We start from the raw sequence: 24,148 nt of genomic DNA, 5'->3' as shown, positions 1-24,148 counted from the left end.
TTTACAGTTGGTTGTGTGACTAAGTAATTCGCTGTAAATGCTACTGAAGTTAGAAAAGTGTATACTAATGTCGTATGTAACTTTAGAGACGGTCCCTAAATTTGCGAATATCCAGTGTCCAATGTCAAGCCAACTTTATGCCAGTTCACACCGAAATAGTTAATGAAATAGCAAAAGTATTACTGTTTTAATTGTAGCTGAAGAACTTATGGACTAATATAACTATTTTTGTTACATGAGAGAGTCCCCATTGTAAGCCAAAGTTGGTTTACATTTGCTTTGGTCTCACTTGCATTGGTGTGGCTCATTCTGATTTGTTGATGGTCACTTTCTTATGGCCGCCGTAAAACCGGTGACTGGAGGTCGAACCCCTGGTGAAAAAAACAGCATATGCTGGTAGGCATGTTTTGATGCTGGGATGCTGGTTAGGTATGTTTTGGTGCTGGTTTAAGCTGGTCCTTAGCTGGTTAAGGATCAGCTTAAACCAGCAAAGGACCAGCATAAACCAGCAAAGGACCAGCTAAACCAGCAAAGGACCAGCATAAACCAGCAAAGGACCAGCATAAACCAGCTAAGAACCATCTTAAACCAGCAAAGGACCAGCATAAACCAGCAAAGGACCAGCATAAACCAGCAAAGGACCAGCATAAACCAGCTAAGAACCAGCATAAACCAGCAAAGGACCAGCATAAACCAGCTAAGAACCAGCTTAAACCAGCAAAGGACCAGCATAAACCAGCAAAGGACCAGCTTAAACCAGCAAAGGACCAGCTTAAACCAGCAAAGGACCAGCATAAACCAGCAAAGGACCAGCATAAACCAGCAAAGGACCATCTTAAACCAGCAAAGGACCAGCATAAACCAGCAAAGGACCAGCATCAAAACCTACCTAACCAGCATCCCAGCATCAAAACATACCTACCAGCATATGCTGTTTTTTTCACCAGGGACCTCGAGCACTGTTTAACTATTTCATGTTTATTTATTTATTTATTTGTTTATTTAACAGGGACAATGCATGGCCCTCAGCCTTACCAGAATTAGCTACAAGCTAAATTTCATCTGTAGTCCCTGGGCAGGAAAAAGTAACATACAGTTAATCCAACAAACACATATAAATATGCCATAAGAGCATCATCACACAAATAGCCTTTCAAACAACAACAAAGTTTCACACTCTTAGAAAACACATTAAAACACAACAACAAGACAAATAAAATTCTATATTAATAAACGCAACAATGCAATGTTAAGATATGACAATAAAAAATGTTGAAGTTTATGATTGATGAGTACATGATTGAATAGATTTAAGCCATGATTGTATCTTATATTTAAGCCCAGTAAATGAACTGATGTCTGTGATCTCGTTAGGTATGGAGTTCCAGTAATTGGAGGCTCTGATCGAGAAGGCTGATCTGCCAAACTCAGTACGTCTGTGCTGTACGGCACAGTGACCTCTACTGGTCACCCTGGTTGTTCTCCTACTGTCCGAGAGTAATGATATGAACTCCTCTAATGGAGGTGCAGCCAGATTATTAATTATTCTGTACACTAAGCAAACATTGGCGGAGTACACAAAATTTGAAAAGTCAAAAGTTTGTGCTTTTTAATGATGTTACAGTGGTGATACCCTGGTGGCTTTTTGTCTAATACTTTGAGAGTTTGTTTATATAACGTTTGTAGTGGAGCAAGTATTGTTTTTCCGGTTTGTGACCAACTTGTAATACAATATGCAAAATGTGAAAAAATCATTGAGTGCATATACAATTTAGCAGCATCTAGAGGTAACTGATTACGAATGTGTCTAAAATTTCTTAAATTAAATTTAACAATATTGCAAACCTGCTTTATATGTTTCTTAAAAGACAACTGTGAATCAAGAGTAACTCCTAGATATTTAAAATGTGACACAGTCTGGATTTTTTCCCCATTTACAATGACATCTGGCTGATTTGATGCCATGAGATCTTGCTATCTTGTTGTCAGTCAATGGTTTTATGGTTTTTTAATCATTTTGATAGGCTACTGGGGTTCGGTATGAAACTTCAATCTCAGTATGTCTTTATGTCTTGCGTTTTTTAAGACATGTGCCTACATTTTTATTTTTAAATTCACGTAAAATTAAGATGTAAGACAGGAGATATTGTAATTGCCATAAACTAATATGATTCTATTGCTATTTATACCTATATTTGAAAAAAAAAAAAAAAAAAAAAATGCTTTTAAACCCTGCATGTTAAATCATCTTTTGATTTTACTGATGTTATTATTTCTTTTGGTTTTTATTTTATTTCTGGTTTTATGGTCAACTGCTGTTGTGTTTATCGGTGCTTCCTTTAACAAATAGTAGTATGCTTCAAGTTTATTTTATTAAGTAAACTTAAGTAAAGTTAAAACATATTTTTTAGGATACTTTGTAAGTATACAAATATAAGTATACTAGTAATATACTTGTAAGTGTACTATTTCAGTACTCCTTGGGACTAAATTGGCCCACTTTCTAGTATATAAAAGTAGACTTTTAAGTATAACAGCAGTAAACTTTGAGTACACTAGTTTACATTAATGTTTTTAGCTTGTACTGCAACTATACTAAAAGCAAACTTATATGTATACTGATAGTTTACTAATTAAATACTTGTAGTAGCAATTTAGTACACTTTGAAGTATAGTCTCAGTAAACTAGTAGTTTTATACTGCAAGTATACTCGTAAGTTTTCTTTAAGTGAACTTTACATCATACTTTGAATATACTACTATGTCACTATTAGGTATTAATCTGTATGTATTTTGCTATATGAATATCTGAACATCCAAAACATCAAAAGAAAGAACAGGACATGCTTGTAAAAAAACATTTTATTCTAGTTCATGCATTCTTTTTTAAACACTTTAATAAATAAAAAAATAAAGAAATAAACAACATTTTAAACAAAAAACTGCAAAAGACTGTGAAGTGGATTCAAAGTGATAATCAAAATGTAGATGGAGTCCATCAAAACCCCAAAGCTTGACAGTCATTATTACCTCTTCATTTTATTCCACAACGTTGCACAGTTTTGATGCTTTTATTTCTGATGATTGTTAATTACATGTGTAAGCATCTGTCATTTCAGTTTCTTCTTTTTTTTGTTTTTTTTGGAAATTCTGTACAGAAGATGTGTACTAAGTGCCCCCTACTGTATATCAATGAAAACACAGATTCTAGCAGCACAAGTATAGCTCAAATATATTTAGACTTTTTCTAAGTATAAGTCAGGTATACGTAAATGTCATTTTAAGTATATTTCTGAGAAGTACATAAAAAGTAGACAAAGTATAATTTCCTATTTTTTAGTTTTAAAGAACTATACTAATAGCACATTTGAATAAACTTATTTTTCATAAGGGTTAATATACATGAAATGAAACACAAATTAGATTTTATTTCAATAATTTCAATCTTTGTGAAGAACAAAAAAATATCACAAAGAATCATAAAGTCATACGTTTAATGATAGTTTAGTTTTACATTTTCCTAAATTTCCCAGACTTATTTATAAAATATCATAGGACAGCCTATTTGTACAGCTTGTATTTATCTTTACATTTATTATTTACAGTAGACTGAGATGGGTGCATCCACGACACTACGAATCATGTCTAAGTTCGTCGTCTGTGTACTCCGGCTCAAAAAGGTAGAGTATGTCGAAAAAATCCATCTCATTTTCTCCTACAACTTCAGAATCGTCCGACATCGTTGTACCTTTTTGTTTGTAAACAGCATTTGACTTACACTTTCTTAGTCTTTGTGCGTTCGCTTTGTAAACATTGGGTCTTTAGTTCCGCATGACCTTTCGACGTGATTCAGTAGTACGTAGTGTTGTGGACGTGCATCCCAGAGCCTGTGCCACACAAGCTTTTGTGCTTAAAAAGTAAACAAACTTTTATTTTTCTAAAACAATGACTGATCGTTTCGCTAGATAAGACCCTTCTTTCTCGGCTGGGATCATTTAGAGCCCTTTGAAGCTGCATTTAAACTGCATTTTGGAAGTTCAAAATCGGGACACCAATAAAGTCCATTATATGGAGAAAAATACTGAAATGTTTTCCTCAAAAACTGTAATTTCTTCACGACTGAAGACAGAAAGAAATGAACATCTTGGATGATAACAGGGTGAGTACATTTTTTGTAAATTGTTCTGAAAGTGGAGTAATATTTTCCTTGTTATAAAGCCGTAAAAACCACATATGTCCATGAGATGGCACACTAAGATTGTGTAAATCACCCTGTCATCGTCCATCAAATTAAAACCTATGTTTGATGATATAAACGTCTGAGTTATTACTGTGATTTGATGGTATTTTTTGTTTAATTGGTTTTTAGGCGTTTATCATCCTGATGCCATTCCTCATGGAAACAAAGGCTCCTCTATTAGGCACGTCTGTCAAGATAGAGGACAGACTGACACCTCCTGGTCACAACCTAGTAGTGCAGGGCATTTCCTGTGAAAGAGCAACAGTTCACTTGAATGTGAGGAAAACAGTAATGATATGATTGAGAAATCTTGTGTATGTTTAGTGTGATGACAGTCTCACCAGTGTAAACTGAGGGCTGGACAGATCTCTGTCTGCCCGACACAGGCAGTGCAGCACAGCATCATGGATAGATGGAAAAAGTTGACTTTTTAAGATTGACTCCGAGAAGAAACTGCCTTGCTCCAACTGCTGCACGACACATCCTACAGCACACATTGATAGTGTAAGAGAAGTTGTTGAAGGCTAATGCACATTATTTATTTGCTTATTTATAAAAACTTCTTGATTTAGCATGTGAATGTTTGTTTGAAGTAAGAGCGCGTCTCTGATTTTTACCCACCTTGACATCCAGCGATGTAAACAGTGATATCAACCTTTGCAAAATCTTGAAAAATCTAAAAGCGTGTTTGTGAAGAAAAAGACTATTTTTTTCTTTCCAGCATAATTTAATTTACTTTCTTGCTTTCTAAGGTTGAATTTTAGATACACCACAGAAGGTGGTGTATATAAAGGAATGTGACTTACGTTTTTCAGTGTTTTCAGGGTGACTGTGTCGATGAAGCTGACAGGACTTAAGTCCAGGATGATGGAGTGTGTGCGTTCCCGTACACGATTACAGCTGGAGGAGTGTGCGTCTGTCTGTCTGTACCATTTCTTCTCCTCAGAGTCCTGCTCTGGCTGGAAACTGCAGTTCATGTTACCTTGGGTTATTGTCGCTATGCCGCTGTCAGAGATGATGCATTCCTTGTCCATTCCATGATGGTGGATTGAGACCATCATTCTGTTCGCCAACTCTCTTAGAACTCCAGCCTATAAATAAGACACATAACCACTCAATAAAATGGTTATCTTCACTACATAATATCTTAAAGAGCTAAAACTCCAGAAAGGTTTCTGCATGTGTGTGCAGGTCAGGTTTTCCAACACTGTGGTGACCAAATTATCCTACATGTATGGTAAAACCTGAAATCTGTTTTTGGGTTAGTAAGTTTTAAATGTTTCTGAAAGAAAAGTCTCTTATAAGCCCCATGCTTATTTAATTAAAAATACAGTAATATTGTAAAATATTATAACAATTTATATTATATTGTTTTCTATTTGAATATATTGTAAAATGTTATTTGTTTCTGTGATACACAGCTGAATTTTCTTTAGCAATTTTACTCCAGTCTTCAGTGTCACATGATCCTTCAGAAACCATTCTAATATGCTGATTTGCTGCTCAAGAAACATTTCTTATTATTATCAGTGTTGAACATGATGAATACATTTTCATCACCATTTCTTATGAGAAACAATTCTGAAAATGTAAACATCCATAGCTTATTTTTAGGGTTGGAAGATATCAGAGATATAATTATCATAATACAAGAAGTCACTTGAGAATCTTAATTATAGAACAAAAAAAACATGACTTTATTTTCATAATTCTGACTGTATTCTCAAAACGTTTCATAAAAAGGTCAAAAAAGGACTTTCTCATAATAATGAATTATCAAAATTGTATGATTTTATTCTTGTAAAAGCTTTATTATGAGATTATTTTGACAATACAGTCATAACACAATGACTTTATTCTCAAAATACTAAAAGCAGTAAAATGGCAAGTTCTGTCATGATACTCTAGACATGGCAAGCTGATGATATTCACAGCGTTAAATTACTTGGCACAAGCTGATTGATTGCATTTGCAGCCAATGAGCTTGCTGCTTTACATTTAAATGGCTGGTTAGCATTCACTAGAGCATTTCCCAGTGTGCTCCTCTGAAACCCTCCACTTCCCCAGCTCCACCTGTATGGATCTGCTGTGTAAGGGATAATGCACGGCTAGCAATGCATTAAACGGTTTTAATGGACAGCGCAGAGGCCAAGAATCACTTGAAAAATCATGTGAAGTGTGCATTAGCCCACTTATACCATGGTCATTTGCCAGCATTGACAAATTAAATATATTTCAATAAATGACAGTAAAATAATTATTTGATCCCCTGCTTGATTTTGTATGTTTGCCCACTGACAAAGAAATGATCAGTCTATAATTTTAATGGTAGATTTATTATAACAGTGAGAGACAGAATAAAAACCAAAAATCTAGAAAAACGCATTTTAAAAAAGTTATAAACTGACTTGCATTTTAATGAGTGAAAAAAGTATTTGACATGACTTAGTACTTGGTGACAAAACCCTTGATGGCAATCACAGAGATCAGACGTTTCTTGTAGCTGACCTCCAGGTTTGCACACATCTCAGGGGGATTTTGTCCCACTCCTCTCTGCAGATCCTTTCCAAGTCATTAAAGTTTCAAGGCTGACTCGAACCTTCAGCTCCCTCCACAGATTTTCTATGGGATTTAGGTCTGGAGATTGGCTAGGCCACTCCAGGACCTTAATGTGGTTCTTCTTGAGCCACTCCTTTGTTGCCTAGGCCATGTGTTTTGTTTCATTGTCATGGTGGAATTCCCATTCATGACCCGTGAATGGGAAGTTAAGTGTGTTACCGATTGTTTTCTTGGTGACTATGGTCTCAGCTGCCTTGAGATCATTGACAAGATCCTCCCATGTAGTTTTGGGCTGATTCCTCACCGTTCTCATGATCACTGAAACTTCACAAAGGTGAGATCTTGCATGGAGCCCCAGACTAAAGGAGTTTTTGCTCCATTTGCGAATAATCGCACCAACTGTTGTCACCTTCTCACCAAGCTACTTGGTGTTGGTCTTGTAGCCCATTCCAGCCTCGTGTAGGTCTACAGTCTTGTCCCTGACATCCTTGGACAGCTCTTTGGTCTTGGCCATGTTGGAGAGTTTGGAATATAACTGATTGTTTGTTTCTGTGGACTGTTGTCTTTTATACAGGTAACAAGCTGATATTAGGAGCACTCCCTTTAAAGCCTTCTACACACTGCACAATTTTAGCAATCCTATAAGATCATTGCTGATCACACTGTGCAACATGGATCTAATAAACTTGGGTATGACGTGCATATAAACTGTACGATGATGACACCTATCTCGTAGGCTATGAGTCATTAATATAGAACATTGATTAAACTGACTTGGAATTACCTGTGCTGTTCAGTAAACGGTTTTAATGCATACCTGCCAGCCAATCAGAATCGAGTATTCAGACAGACCATGGTATAAGGTTTATTATATATGCCATTTATGCAGCAAGTTCCTGTATTTGCTTGCAGCAGCAGCAGCAATAATCTACAACAACACCAATAATGAATAACGAATAGCAGCAGCAATTCAGCAGCACAACAGATCTATTCCACAAAGACCAAATACATTCACACTGTCATATCCATTACCATGCTAAAATCTTCCAAGAGTTGTCATAGAAATGCTGTCATGTGAAAATTATTCATAAATAAAGTTACAACTCCTCCACCCTCATTTTAGACACTGGTGTTCCACAGGGCTATGTACTAGGGCCAATCCTGTACTCCCTCTTCACCCACGAATGCATACCTGTACATGGTTTAAACTCAGTATTCAAGTTTGCAGACCACACCACTGTGGTAGATCTGCTGATGAAACCGCCTACAGGGAGGAGGTTCAGCACTTGGCAGTGTGGTGTGCCAACAACAATCTGGCACTAAACAGCCATATAAATATTGCTATTTGCACTTCTGTTTAGATGCAAAATGCCTTTTATTGGCTCTGTACTTTTTCTCTGCACAATGACAATAAAGTTTAATCTAATCTAATCTAATCTAAACAAAGAAGTTTTATTTCAGGGGTGGGGTTAGTCTGTAGTAATTAAACGTGTCTATGCGAGTGTTATATTAGGACTGAAACACTGTTGTTTTGTCCTCTCACAGTTTCCTAAATCCCTCATTACAGCATTCCACTCTCACCTGTATATCTTGCTCCCTCATATGTTTCTTTTTTGCGTTCTCCTCCTCTTCTTTCCTCTTTTTCTGCTTGAGCAACTTCTGAACATTAATTCCACTCTACAAAGAAAGAAAGAAGATCTGAAAGCTGTTGTTGTTTAATTTTTAGTCTTTAATCCTGTGTCTAATTCATCTATTGTGTGTGGTACCTTGTTTAACAGAGCCTCTCGATAGAGTTCAGCATTTGCATAGTAGATCATCGCAGAGGAACGGAAGATAATAACACCTGGGATTGCTTTAGCCTGTACAGAAACACAAATATAGATAATATAAGTAACATAAACACACACACACACAGCAGTTTGCTTTTAAGAAAGTCTCACCTCTTTATATGACTCTGTTTCTAAGTACAGCTCTGTGTCAGACACTCTGCCAAGTAAAGAGTACCTGGGACTGGACAGAAAAAAATAAAAGCAGTTATGCTTAGGAAATAATCAAGATTTTGATAGACACACAAATACATTTTCACACACACACTCACCGCTGGGTCCTGAAGATCACAGTGAGCAGTGTGAAGACGATGGAAACTGCCAAACCCAGATCCAGATTCAGCAGAACAGTACAGAGAAATGTCACTACCCACACCAGCTAGACAGACAGACAGAGGTAACACCGTCAGGAGGACATGGCATCATATACAGACACTCAGATTTAAAGTCCTTGATGATTAGGTCTCACCAGATCTACTCTGTTGCTCTTCCACAGAGCAGGAATATCCTGAAACTGCATGAACATTCCCTTCAGATTCACAAACACAATGGTGGACAGCACAGCCTGATGACAAACACACACAAACGATTGCTTACAAACTGCTCCGATGTGCATATGGAGGATCAGGATTAAAATGGCATTTAATAAACTTCTTTAAGGAAAAGTCCACTTCCAGAACAAAATTTACATATAATGTACTCACCCCCTTGTCATCCAAGATGTTCATATCTTTCTTCAGTCATAAAGAAATTTTGTTTTTTGAGGAAAACATTTCAGGATTTTTCTCCATATAATGGACTGATATGGTGCCCTGAGATTGAACTTCCAAAATGTAGTTTAAATGCGGCTTCAAACGATCCCAAATGCAGCTGTAAACGATCCCAGCCGAGGAAGAAGGGTCTTATCTAGTGAAACGATTTTCATTAAAAAAATACAATTTAAATACTTTTTAATCTCAAACACTCGTTTTGTCTTGCTCTGCCTGAACTCTGTGTATTCTGGTTCAAGACAGTTAGGGTATGTCAAAGAACTCTGATCGTATCTTCTCCCTCAACTTCAAAAATCATTTCAAGATCATCGTACATCGCTGCAGAAGTACTGACCCAGTCTTTGCAAAGTGAACATGCAAAGAAGATCAAAAGCCTTTAAAGGGGTCATCGGATGCCCATTTTCCACAAGTTGATATTATTCTTTAGGGTTTTAATGAAAAGTCTCTAATATACTTTGATTAAAAATTCTCAATGGTTTTGTAAAACAACACCCTTTTTACCTTGTCAAAATCAGCTCTGCAAAAATCATCTCATTCTAAGGGGTTGTTCCTTTAAATGATGATCTTGTTTACTTTAGCCGCATTTAGCCGCTAAAGCTCCTAACTACCACGTTATAAGGAAAGGCGATCGCAAAGATTCATAAAAAACGCTTATACTCACTTCTGCTGTAAGTGATGGATCATGAATGATTCACGCGAACATAGACAGATATATGTACATTGGAAGGCGCATTCCCTTCACAAACAAATGTAATCCACTGCATCTTCAGCAGCTCAGATGTCGGGAGTAAATGACGACCACTATGTTCATTATTACATCCAGCAACACAACACCTCAATCGCTCAATCGGAGATATTCTTGTCTAACTTACAGCCCTGCTCTGGCATCGAAACAAGGAAAGTTACTGGACTGTGACAGCTGGTCTGAGGTAAGAGCTCATGTCAATCAACTATTGTGGGAGTGGACATATCTGGGATCGTTTGAAGCTGCATTTAAACTGCATTTTGGAAGTTCAAACTTGGGGCACCATAGAAGTCCACTTCAGAGAAAAATGCTAAAATGTTTTCCTCAAAAACCATAATTTCTGTACGACTGAAGAAAGAAAGACATGAACATCTTGGAAGACAAGGGGGTGAGTACATTATCTGTAAATTTTTGGTTCTGGAAGTGGACTTCTCCTTTAATAAAGAGTTCAGAGATTAACCACGCTATTATAAACTTACATCTTGACAGTCTCTCCTATATGAAATTTGTGTAATATGTTTTCCTACTGACTTGCTTACTACAGTGTATTTTCATTGCTTTCACCGTTCACTGTAGAACACGCCTTCTCGCACACGATTGGTCGATTACCTACAATGCATGCATGTTACTGGTCAAGCTACTTTTCAGTCATTGCCTTGAATCAGCAAGTATGAAAACAGCAGGAAAACAAAGCCAAAACAAGGAGATTTTAGGCAATTTAGAAGTCCTGGCCAAGACAAGATGTATGGTCACCGTGTTATAAGTATAAACTACAAAACATTTGACGTGTACAGCAAAATTCATATACGTATATTTATGCAGTTTGACAGTGTACCTGCAGCTTGGCTGTTTTTCATTTTATGATTTATGCACTTTAAATAAAAAATATATATCATTGGCAAGTTGACTATGTGGATGCAACCAATGAACAATGAGTAAATGAATCAGGGTTGCCAGGTTTTAACAACAAAACCCACTCAAAACTAGCCCAAAGAATCTGCAAAAAAATCTGCATTATAGCCAGGGGCTAAATATCACAGCAGACATGAAAAACAGCCCACGCCAACAGTGTTAAAGTAGCCCAATTCCATGGAAAAACCGCAGACTTGGCAACACTGAAAACAGTGTTTATGCAATTTAAAGTTAGTGGGTAATAAACAAAGAACATCGTACATTGCATTGCGGAAGAATATTGTAACCAAGGCTACTTCTCTCTGTTTTTAGTCTATGACGAGTCACAAAGGTACTGGGCTACTCCGCAGCAGTTCCTACCAAAACCAGTCTGAAATAGTCTGAATATTAAAAACTTATTATAGGTGTACCATAGTGATTCAGGAAAAGCCAAAAACATGGTTTGGAAAATGGATTCATGATGCACTTGCTTGTTATGTAAATTCTGAACACAAAAAAAGTTACAGACAGCTTTAAATGTATTTTTAATGCAATTTTAGTCATTTAAGTATTTAAACATATTTATTTAAGGTAGTTGCCATGGCAATATTTACAATTTTCTAAGTGCAAGTTATTTTATTTTATTACAACTTCTATTTCAATTTTTTAATAGTTTTGGCTTTAGTTTCAGTTAATAATAACAACACTGGACAGTGATTTTTTTTTTAATTACAATTATATGAATTTCATAGTAGAACTCTCACAGATGTCTCACTCTATATTAACTGAACTCTATCTAATGTTCATTTAAGTTCATGACTTACTGTGGGCAGCTCCTCAAAAAGTGGACCAAGCTTCAAAACTGTAATGAGCACAATAACAGCAGATACCATGCCAGCCATCTGTGTGACACAAAAAGCATATTTGTAGTTGTCTCTTCTGCTTACCAAGGGTGCATTTATCTGATCAAAAATATAGTAAAATGTGAAATACTATTAAGATTTAAAACAGCAGTTTTCTATTTTAATACAGTTTGAAGTGTAATTTATTCCTGTGATGACACAGGTGAATTTTCAGCATCATTACTCCAGTCTTCAGAGTCACTTGATCCTTCAGAAATCATTATAATATGCTGATTTGTTGCTTATTATTTCTTATTATCAATGTTGAAAACACTTGTGCTGCTTCATATGTTTATGGATGTTCATTGTTAAGATGCTATGATAAATAGAAAGTTCAAAAGAACAGCATTTATAAGAAATATAAATATTTTGTAACATTTTAAATGTCTTTACAGTTATCAGTTTGTGTCCTTACTGAATAAAAGTATTAATTTCTTTAAAATAACAATAAAATGACATATACAATAAAATAAAATAAAAGTGGTAAATCACCTGTGTCTTTCCCCCCCGTGCTCTCCTGCACAAGACTGCGAGACAAGGAGGAAGTGACGGAGTAGCACTGGAAGAAGCCACCGATTGCATTACTGAGCCCCAATGCCACCAACTCCTGCAGAGGGACAATGAGAGACACTCACCACTGCACACTTCCCATAATTTTTTTTTCATTATGTGATCAAGTGTGCATTATATATGTGACATGGGTTGGTTGGCCCATGCCAGTTGTGCGTGACAGATGCTGTACCTGATTGCTGTCTACTTTATATCCATGTCTGAGAGCAAAGGTCTTGCCAAGAGAAATGCTGATGGCGTATCCCACCACAGCCACAGCAAATGCATCTCCTATCACTGAGGAGAAGAAACCCACCTCTGGGACTCTGGGCGGCACCAGCCTGAGGAGAGGTCAGAGGTTACAGATCACTAACATGTCTTTGGCTTGTGGCAAAGACATGCAGTCTGTGACGGACAGATTGTTAACGGCTGGTCTATGTGGTGATACAGTACATTGAGCAGGACATCCAAACGCTCGCCTATCATTCATCAACCTCAAATATGGCTTATCATCTGAAATCTGTAAGTAAAGCAACTTTACATGGCTGCATAATCTAATGTTAACCTAGAAAAATGTACGCTATTGAAGTGTTCATGTGGAGTGTGGAAGCTGAACAGTAGCGCACTTATTGCACGACAGATGGAGGCACCAGTGCGGTCACTTTCACTTAAAATACTCCCTCATTTTTGCTCATACAGATAAAAGTAATACATCTTTCGATTCTGTAAAGACTCTTAAGTTTATTTGTATGCACTCAGAATAACAACGAAACGTTGCGCTTTTGTAAAATAATGAAAGCAAACAGGATGCGCTTTCTGTCGTCTCGCTCTCTGTGAACTTGAACGCGAAACTCCGTGTTGCCTTACGGACATGAAAAATATATCTATAGAGAACGAATTGTCTAATGTTCTCGACATTACTCTAAATGAACCAATTCAAATGGAAAACAAACATTCTCAGATTATGTAATCCACATGAAGCCTGCATACAGGAACATCACTACTGTGGAGATGTCACTTTTGTCAACTTTTCTTAAGCCAAAAACAATGAAAGCACTACTTTATCAATAAATTATTAAAATGTTAATACAGTCTGTTTTCCCCTGGCACAATACTAATTATTATATCTGCCAATGCGCTGTGGCAAGCTTTTTTTTGTGTGCGTTTGAGCGCTCATTAGCTTATGTAGGCAATTAAAGGCTCATTATTATGATTTATGAGGTTTATAACAGTTTTTCACATTTGCTAAAACACTAAACCCCCTTCTCTAAACCAAATTCTCAACAGCCTAAACCAATTTGTCAAATAAATCACTCTTTCTGCAAAACCTTAAACAAGTTTAGGCAGTTTAGACACTGTTTGCAGATATCATGCACTCTTTTTGCACAACTCTAAACACATTCTCACTCACTAAGACAAAATTTGCTCTGCGATGAACTTGTGATGCAAAACCGCTTCAAACTTGTTTCTAAATATTTAAATATACACAATATAAGCCAGTTCAAAGTGGATATATATATATGGGCTGAGGCTGGTATTTTAGCGAGTTTGAAGAAAAAGTATTTGATGGACGTATAATATCTGTTGGGAGCATTCACTCAGTAACATTATCTCATTTTTTACCGAGATGGCTTTTAGCTGGTTTTGCATCTGAACTCTTCATATATATATATATATATATATATGTGTGTGTGTGTGTGTGTACTTGTTTTTGCTGCATTGTGGGGACCCACAAGGATAGTAAAACCTGAAATTTTTGACATTGTGGGGTCATTGCCTGTGGTCCCCACAATGTTACAGTTTTTTCAGCTGCTTACACACAAAATCTTTACTTGTCACACAGTTTCTAAAACCTGACACTCAAACACCAGAACCACACACCAAATCTGCAAAACCATATACTAATTCTTGGTCTTTGACTCAGTTTTCAATTTCATAAAACACTTTTTGCAAAACACAACACACAATTCTTTATGTAACACACAAGAATCTAACAGGAATCTAACAACATCTTGATTTTCTTTTTCAAACACCAATCAAAATGCCACACTAATTCGTCAGTGCCTCACACTAACACCTCACTTGTGCAAACACTCATTGCTTTACTTAAAACAAACCAATCATGGTTTTAGAATAGGCCTTGGAATAATCACCATTTTCAAAATTATGTTTTTTTTTTTTTTTTTGTAATTCCAAGCCTGCATTAATGTGATCCAAAATACAGCAAAAGCAGTGATATTGTAAAATATTTTTACTTTTTAAAATAACTGCTTTATAGTTGAGTATATTTTAAAAGTAATATATTGTAATATATACAAAAAGCTAAATTTACAGCATCATTACTCCAGTCTTCAGTGTCACATGATGCTTCAGAAATTATTCTAGTATGCTGTTCAAGAAACATTTATTATTATTATAAATATTTAAAACAGCTGAGTAAATTGTTTCAGGATTCTTTGATGAATCAAAAGATAAAGTTCAGCGCTGGTCTGAAATAAAAAGCTTTTGTAACATTATACACTATACCATTCAAAAGCTTGGAGTCAGTATTTTTATTTTCTGGGGAAAAAAAATTATAGAAATTAATCATTTTATTTAAAGACGCTTTAAAGTGATCAAAAGTAAGGATAAAGACATTTATAATGTTACAAAAGATTTCTATTTCAGATAAATGCTGTTCTTCTGAACTTCCTGTTCATCAAAGAAACCTAAAAAAAAATTCTACTGAGCTGTTTTTAACATAATAATAATAATAATAATAATAATAATAATAGTAGTAGTAATAATGATAATAATAAATGTTTATTGAGCAGCAAATCAGAATATTTGAATGATTTCTGAAGAATCATGTGACTGGAGTACTGATGGTAAAAATTCAGCTTTGAAATCACAGGAATAAATTACGTTTTAAAATATACTCAAATATAAAACAATTATTTTAAATAGTAAGAATAATTTTAAAAAATATATTGTATTTGCTGTACTTTGGATCAAATAAACGCAGGCTTGGTGAGCAGAAGAGACTTCTTTAAAAAACAATATCTTACTGTTTGAAAACTTTTGACTATAGAAGTCAATGGAAAGTCCCCACAATTCACAAAAACAAACGTGTGTGTGTGTGTGTGTGTGTATTTTTTTTTTTTTTTGGTATATTCACCAAACTTAGGTGTGATTTCTTTTGAGTGTGTGTATGTTTTTTGAGTGTGTGTATGTTTATGTATCTTTTTTATTGCTAAATAATTACTATATACAGTAAACATTCTTTTTTTTGTAACTACATGCACTGGACACTGTGTTCTCCATTTTTGGATGTAGTGTCTAATGAATGATCTGTAGTGTGTAGTATTGACGAATATGTGTATGATTTGAAAGCTTTGTTTGATTTTGAAGGTAAAATGGTTTTGAAGCGATCGTTTGATTTTGTCAGAAGAGTCAGGGGTTCTGCGAATTCAGTTTGAACATTTGGACTTGTGTTTAAGGTTTTGAGAAAATGAGTGATGGTTTCAAAAAATGTGTTTTTGCATTTCAGAAAAACTGTAATAAACGTGTGACTGATAGTCAATAATGCTTAAAATGAATGACTAGTTGGCCAGAAAGGGCAGCCCCTACTAAGTTAAAGTTAAACCATTAGAACCACCAAAAAATAAAATAAAATAAAAAATCTTTTAAAATCTTACTAAAAATCTTAAAAATAAAGGTTCTAAACGTTTTGCAGTGATGCCATAAAAAAACATTTTTGGTTCCTCAAAGAACTTTCCTGTGAACAGTTTTTCCCTGTTGAAAAAACTGGTTAGGTGGAAGCATGGCAGTCCTGAGCTGGTCCTGGGCATAAACATACCTCAGCAGGGTTACAAGAACCATTTTTAACAATCTAAAGAACTAAAATTTAAGTGAAAACAGAATATATTAAAAAATAAACCTGATTCAAAACTGTGACAGTTTCTGTTCTAGGGTGTACAGAAAGTGACAAAATTGCACAAGGCCTGGGATTAGTGCTTTAATGTAGACGTGTTTTGATGGATTAACAAAGTCAGTCAACCGAGTTTAAGTCCAAGAAGTGAGTCACCAAGTAAACTTTCTAACCTTTTGCATGAGGTCTGTGTTTTAAAAGAAACAGTTTGACTTTGCTGCATGTGCAACCAAACAAGTTTAAAGCCTGCTGTTGCTAGTGAAAGCTGTGTTCTTGAAGTATTCACTCAAAATATATCACTCTGTATGTAATGTGAAACACACACTTACCCACTGGGAATTTTTCCCACCACATCAACATCATTAACAGCTCTCAGATCAATAAAATGAGAAACAAGTGTCCCTGCAATAATCTGTAAAATAGACACACAAAGCTGTTGCATCTGTCTTTTGTGCAGTTTTGACATCTGAAGAAACCTGGCATATGTGTAGCCACTCACCACCAAGAGCTCTATGGGAATAGGGAGCGGTAATTTGTGACTGTAGCAGGAGTTGATCTCTTTCACAATGATCAGAGCTGTGAGAGACACCAGAGTGATCACCAGAGTGGGGATGTGAGTCTGCGGTAATAACCCGCCCAGCTCCACCAGAGTCTAAAAAGAGAGAGAAATTCATTCATAATTTTTGTAGGGGGAGAAATATTAAAGATTGTATTTGTGTATTTCCAATGGTGTTTCCAAGGAGGTCAATAGTAAAGTTTATGGTGTAAAGTTTAAGGTGTTTGATTAGGGTTGGAGGCTACTCCCACACCCTTTCTATATGCAAACTGTAAAGGGTCTTAAAAAACTGACACTTGACTGAGGATAATGCTTTAAAAACATTTCCTTACATGTGATGTCAAAGCTATCTGGGTCTCAAATTGTTAAAACCATGACCAGCACTACCATGTTTTGGAATAGGAACAAGACATTAATAACATTTGCTGGACTGCAATCTACATTATTACTCTGTATAAGAGATGATAAATCCTGTCATGAGAGGCTGATTTACCTCATTTATATTCAGATCAGACCCACAAATACTGGCTATACTGGTTTGTTAAACAGCAAGAGACTCAAGAGACTCAAAACACACTTGTAGCCAATCAGTAGTAAGTGGTGTGTAAAGGTAAAGAGAAGAAAGCACTTAATTTGACTGCACAGGATGGATATTAGCAGTGATAATCTTGTGACTCATGCATGGTTTATTATAGGAAAAATTTCACTCGCTTCCTTGAAATAGATAGTCTAATGATAGTCTAATAAATAGTCTTGATACAGTAATTTATATAGGACATGACTCAATCAGAGATACTCTCCAACTCGTTATCATCAAAAAAACACAGACCAGAGTCCAGTAGATAGATAGAGTTACAGATAGGGTCCAGTTTTTGGTAATCACGTTTTAGGTTGATATAATACATTTTATTGTTTTATTTAATGAGATATAAATATATATAATCAGTGGTGTACATAAGTTTTTAGCCTGTTTCTCATAAGAGTACCTGGAGATTTGGTTCAGCGTGACCCATTATATATAACTCTAAAAAATAAATTAATAATATTTATAATTAATAATATAATTGCACTTATTCATTTAGTTTTCTTTGTTCTAAATACTAAACAAAACAATAAAGTGTGGTAATACTATTAGATTTTAAAATAAAAATACAATTATTGTACAGTAAACTTAAAAGTAAATTGATAATATTTACTGTGCTTTCAGAACGAATAGAAATCTTTTACAGTATTATAGTTTGTCAATCTAATATTGTAACTGTATTTAAAGCTGTCAATCATGTCTGTATGCAAATGTGTGCTCTGAACTTATTTATGCATGCGGACCTGCAGACTACTTACGTGCTTATATTAAAAAAGAAACATTTCCCAGATAACACACGTACGTCTACAAGATGTCTGTTAAAGATCACTTGATCTGGAAAGCATCTGCTGTGTACAAACATCTGACAGACGCCTGTAAGATGTCAGTTTTACATACAGTTTAAATTATAAACATCTTAAAGACATCTAATAGATGTCTATTTGACATCTGATAGGAAAAGTCCAATAGACATATTGCAGATGAGCAAACACTCTAAAAAAACACGTCTTCCAGATGTAAGATCAGGATTACGATTTTCTATTAACTTTCTATTATACCTTGTTTACACCACAGGAAAAAGGTAAAACCATTTTTTACCTAACATTTTCCATTTTATTTCAATACGAGGTTTACATCTCTACTTCTGTTTTTTCTCTCCCTCAGAATTACGAGTTAATAACAGACAATTCTTTCTTTATTCTTTGCAATTTTGATTTAAAATATCTTGTCCCAGATAGCACACGTACGTATGCAAGATATCTGTTAAAGATTTTTTAGTCTAGAAAACATCTGCTGTGTAGAAACATCTGACAGACATCTGTAAACATCTTAAAGACATCTAATAGACGTCTATTTGACATTTGATAGGAAAAGTCCAATAGACGTATTGCAGATGAGCACTCTAAAAAATACGTCTTCCAGATATAATATTAGGATTTCGATTTTCTATTAACGTCCCATTATACCTTGTTTACACCACAGGAAAAAAAAAATAAAACAACTTTTTACCTCACATTTCCCATTTTATTTCAATACGAGGTTTACATCTCTACTTCTGTTTTTTCTCTCCCTCAGAATTACGAGTTAATAACACACAATTCTTTCTTTATTCTTAATTTTATTTTAAATATCTTGTCCCAGATAGCACACGTATGTCTGCAAGATGTCTGTTAAAGATCTCTTGATTGGGAAAGCATCTGCTGTGTACAAACATCTGACAGACATCTGTAAGATGTCAGTTTTACATACATTCTAAATCATAAACATCTTAAAGACATCTAACAGACGTCTATTTGACATCTGATAGGAAAAGTCCAATAGACGTATTGCAGATGAGCAAACGCTCTAAAAAACAGATCTTGCAGATGTAAATGCAGACGTCAAATAGCTGTCTCCATGATGTCATGCTATCAGGGGTTATTTTTTTTAACAGAATTGCGAGGTGACAATCCAGAAAAAACATTATTATTAATAATAATTAGCTATAAAAAATAATTTTAATTAATCATCTATGAGTTTACAATTATTTTTTTAAAATAAAAACCTAAACAGCTGTGTTTAGGAATTAATTAATCAGAATTAATGCATGTTATTCTCAGTTTACGATCTGACCAACTGAAATACTCACATAAAGCAGCTGCAGGGGTCCACTGAATCGTTTGGGTGAAACTCCAAACATGTATTTGAGTTGAGAGGTGATCACGTGAGTGGCCGCACCTGTCGTGTAGCCGCGCACTAACGGCTCCGAGAAATACGTCACGACAAACCCGAACCGAACAAGACCCAACAAAACCTACAGAAACAGACAGAATACGATATTACTTCATTAGCAAAAGCTCTTTTAAAGAAAACAAACTAACAAAAAAATGGGAGCTTTTAAAGCTGGGACCGATATGGGTCTTGCACATGTTTCCCAGTTGGGTCCCACCAAGTGGCAAATGCAATCCCATATGGAATCCATGTGGGCAGTTGGCATGGGGCCATTATGGAACACACGGACAATCCCATATAGAGCCCATTTTTCAGCCCATGTCAAACCCACATGGGCCCCACAATCAAATGTTAGCTGGGTTAAAGCTGGGACCAAGATGGGTCTTGTGCATGTTGCCCAGTTGGGTCCCACTTTGTGACAAGTTCAATCCTATATGAAATCCACGTGGGCAGTTAACATGGGGCCATTACGGAACCTGCGGACAATCCTATATGGGGCCCAATTTTTAGCCCAGTTCATACCCATATGGGCCCCACATACAAATGTTGGCTGGGTACAGGTCCAAGGTTCGCTTTATTGGTGGCTCTATTATTTAGGCTATAAGTTTGAAAAAGTGTTTTTATTTTTATTTTTTTAATATACATTGATTTTTACCTTGGTTTGTTTGTTTATTCTTTCATTTTCCTATGTAGCCTATTTATTTTATCATTTTTCACACTCCTTAGTGTATTTTGCCCCACATGTAGCATTGTTGTTTGGTTTGTTTATTTACTTGTTTGTTCATTCAAATGTTTTCATGTTTGTTTCCAGAATCTGTCATGTGTTGTTTTGCAAGACTCACCTGAAATATGCCACACAGTAACGTCGTTGCGGCAGCCACTTTCACCCGCTCAACATCTCGCGCCTCCGTATCCACGACGAATGATCCGTTTGTCCCATTGGTCAGAAAGTGATCGTCAGGAGCCAATCGCTCCGAGACGCTCCCGATCATTATGCTAATCACTGCAAAGGTTCCTAGAACATTGAAGGCAGGGAAACCACGTGTTTTCACTGGCACAGGCCAACTACTAAAGGTTTATATTCAATATGTATGACAATTATGCAGGTAAAAATATATTTTGTATAAAATATATAAAAGTTTTTACATTATCTATCCACCTTAGTCTTCAACACGGAAGTATACGCCTATGGGCGAGACTTCCGGTTCATTAGCCACTAGGGATTATGAGACGAATTACAATATTTGCACTACAATAAAACTATTTGCACTACAATTCATTGTGTTCATAATTAAGATAATACATTAAAATAATATGGTAAGACACACCAATTTGCAATATCAAGCAGCAAAACCAGCTGTTTTTACAGCTAAAAATAGTTGGAGACCAGAAGCCTGACCATAGGAAAAATAAGGTGGATATTCTTTCTTTTTCCTCACCTATGGAGACATGTCTTGAAGTACCAAAGATGAAGTACACCAGTACGGGATAGAAGGAGGTGTAAAGACCAAACACAGGTGGGACAGAAGCCAAGAGACCATATGCCATACCTAAGTATCAACACACACACACACACACACATACATAAGCTTATAATTTATCCCCCTAACTTCCGATTCAGATTTGGTGGTGTAATTTAATTAAAACATTGTTTAGATTGATTAATAGCCTTTTTGGGGGGTTACATCACAGCAAATTTTTTTTTTCTGTGGACATTTAGATTTTTTTCCCCCCATGTGTATATCCTTTTGTAACTTGCACTTGTAAACTGACCCTGAGGCAGATGCATGATTCCCACGCTGATACCTGAAACCAGGTCACCAAGTCCATTCTCCCGAACGGAATACTTGGGGATCCAGGAGAGAAGCGGTATCCACGTTAAAATCCAAACCTTCCACTGTCCCACAGAGCATCTTGAGCAGACAGTAAAAGAATAAAAAGCTTGTGTTTAAAAGAATTTAATTTTAAAGCATCCTTGATGTTATTGGCCGACTGCAACGTTATCCACAGGATCGGAACAGCAAACACTAAATTTCAACTAATGAGATGCCAAGCTCCTTTGTTTAGAGTGTCCCTAAAAACATCAAGAAAGTGCTGGGAAAAGATGGCAACCAGAAATAGGTTACATCTAAATGAACTTTCATTTAACATCACTGAATCAACCTAAATACATTGATAAATACCAACAAAAGTGGTTTGCATGGGTTAAATCAGGTAGAAATAGCTTTTTTATGTTACAACTGCAAGTTACAATTTTTACAGTGCATTAAATGACAACAAAATTACATGCTCTCTATGCAGTAGTTATCAAGCAATCATATGTGTAAACAGTTATATTGCTTTCTCTGTGATTACGTAAGCTCATATTACAACATCTCTAGTATAAACAAGACTATTTAAACTTGTATGAACATGTATATTGTTCATTAAAAAAATAAATAATTTGTAATATATAAGTAAAATATGTAAATAAAATAACTAAACTGTAAAGCATGATGCTGGCTCAAGATCATGGGTTTGATTCTCATACAGTGGATACGTGGAATGCAATGTAAATTGCTTTGAATAAATGTAGGAGCATGTAAATATTTACTCATATTGTAATTGTTTGCAGCTGAACTGAATTTATTATTACACTTTGTTCTTGCATCTTACCTTACAGAGTCACTGATCTTCTCCTTTATAGAGAACTGTTGGATTTCAGTCTGCCTTTGGGCTACCTCTTCTAGTTTAGGTTCATCCAGGATGATCCTCTCCACGCAGAATTTTGCTCCATTATCAGATACACCCATGCCTTTCTTGTTCAGGTTTGGGGGTTTTAGCAATGAACCTCAAACCCCTCCCAGGGGTTAACGTACAGATTGAACCTTTTTTTTCCCTCCCTGTGTTTATATGTCTTTGAAGATTCTCCTTTTCACTTAGAATAATAAGTCCATTTATGGGTTTTCAAGCAGAGATGACAGATGTGATGGAAGGAATCATCTATATAGGTGCAGCCAAAGGGGGACATCAGTGTGCAGTTATGAGCAGAAATATTCACGTGAGAGAAGTTCTTGGGTTCTTATCAAAGTCTTCACAAGTCCATCCCATAACACACCCACACCAATGCCATGAGCGTGCCAAATGAATCACGCATCTGTAAATGAACTTATGACGCTAACTCACAAACAACTTTTGGACAAGAGCATATCTGGACAACCTGTGCTAGACAAGGTGTAATGAATATGGTTCAGAATAATAACAGTTTCAGTCCTGTTATATAAGAAGGCAACATCAACATATTGAGCTACTACTGTGCACCCTTTAGGGGTATCGAAGGTACAGAGTTGTCCCTTAGAGGGTACTGCCCTAGTGACTAGCCGTTGCACCCGTAAATGTACAAATTGTTTTCTGTCAGTGTAGTTATTATAACTAGTGTGCTTTCCATTTTTTATCTGTTAGTTTACTTTTAGCAGTTTTACTGTTAGCTTCACACTATAAAGGTAATTCAGAATAGGTGTCGGTTGTTTATTCACATTTATTTGTTTTTTTTGTTGTTGTTTTTAAAAGTTTGTTTGAAGTGAGATATCTAGCAATCTTCTACCATATATTAACATGTATTATAGCTTATTTACTGGCATTTTCAGCAAAATAAATTAAATAAAAAAAATATATATATATATATAGTAAAATGTGCAGAACACAATATATATATATATATATATATATACATATATATATATATATATATATACAGGGGTTGGACAATAACACTGAAACACTGGCCAATATAGTGTTGGAGGTTTCATGGATATGTTTGCACAGCCTGGTGGCCTATCTTCACTGATTGCACACTGCACCAGTAAGAGCAGAGAGTGAAGGTTGACTATGTGCACCCAGTGGATCAAACATTGTACCCTGAAAGTAGTGCCTTGTATCAGGATGATAATGCACCAATACACACAACAAGGCTGGTGACAGAGTGGTTTGATGAACATGAAAGTGAAGATGAACATCTCCCATGGCCTGCACAGTCACCAGATCTGAATATTATTGAGGGATGTTTTGGAAGAGCGAGTTAGGAAAAGTTTTCCTACGCCAGCATCACGTAGTGACCTGGCCACTTTTTTTTTTTTTTTGCAAGAGGAGAATAGCTTAAAATCCTTCTGGCTACTGTGCAGGACTTATATTTGTCATTCCCAGGATGAATTGATGCTGCATTGGGCACAAAAAGGCTCAACAACGTACTAATTGTTTTTAAAAAAAACAGGTGTTTCAGTTTTATTGTCCAACCCCTGTATATATATATATTAAAACAGCTATTACAACTATTAATAAAAGGTTCAAACATTCACTGATGCTCCAGAAGGAAACACGATGCATTAAGAGCCGGGAGGTGAAAACTTTTGAACAGCATGATTTTTCTT

The 24,148-nt window shown here is 35.7% G+C and overlaps 1 protein-coding gene across 1 annotated transcript; it reads right to left on the bottom strand.

Annotated features, from left to right (window-relative positions):
- Window positions 1-2,866: 2,866 nt before the first annotated feature.
- si:ch211-117c9.2 (solute carrier family 26 member 6) lies at window positions 2,867-22,756 on the bottom strand. The gene is made up of 19 exons (XM_051096246.1): window positions 22,398-22,756; window positions 21,516-21,655; window positions 21,182-21,292; window positions 20,585-20,757; window positions 19,660-19,824; window positions 16,892-17,044; window positions 16,722-16,804; window positions 12,676-12,823; window positions 12,433-12,540; window positions 11,856-11,939; window positions 9,095-9,190; window positions 8,898-9,004; window positions 8,740-8,809; window positions 8,566-8,658; window positions 8,381-8,476; window positions 5,047-5,331; window positions 4,862-4,916; window positions 4,582-4,724; window positions 2,867-4,488 (listed from the first exon to the last, which is right to left on the bottom strand). The coding sequence occupies exons 1-19, from the start codon at window positions 22,532-22,534 to the stop codon at window positions 4,462-4,464; spliced, it is 2,274 nt and encodes a 757-aa protein (XP_050952203.1). The 5' UTR covers window positions 22,535-22,756; the 3' UTR covers window positions 2,867-4,461.
- Window positions 22,757-24,148: the final 1,392 nt, after the last annotated feature.

Source organism: Labeo rohita, chromosome 23 (assembly GCF_022985175.1).
Source record: "Labeo rohita strain BAU-BD-2019 chromosome 23, IGBB_LRoh.1.0, whole genome shotgun sequence".
Classification (NCBI taxonomy): Eukaryota; Metazoa; Chordata; class Actinopteri; order Cypriniformes; family Cyprinidae; genus Labeo; species Labeo rohita.
Note: the sequence above shows the minus strand (reverse complement) of the source record. Positions and strands in the feature narration are given on the sequence as shown.

Coding starts and splice junctions, on each gene's coding strand:
- si:ch211-117c9.2 (XM_051096246.1), bottom strand. CDS start 22,534: ATGGGTGTATCTGATAATGGAGCAAAATTCTGCGTGGAGAGGATCATC. Junction 20,758..21,181: donor TTCAAGACATGTCTCCATAG/GTGAGGAAAAAG, acceptor TCAATGTTCTAG/GAACCTTTGCAGTGATTAGC. Junction 8,659..8,739: donor AAACAGAGTCATATAAAGAG/GTGAGACTTTCT, acceptor GTTTCTGTACAG/GCTAAAGCAATCCCAGGTGT.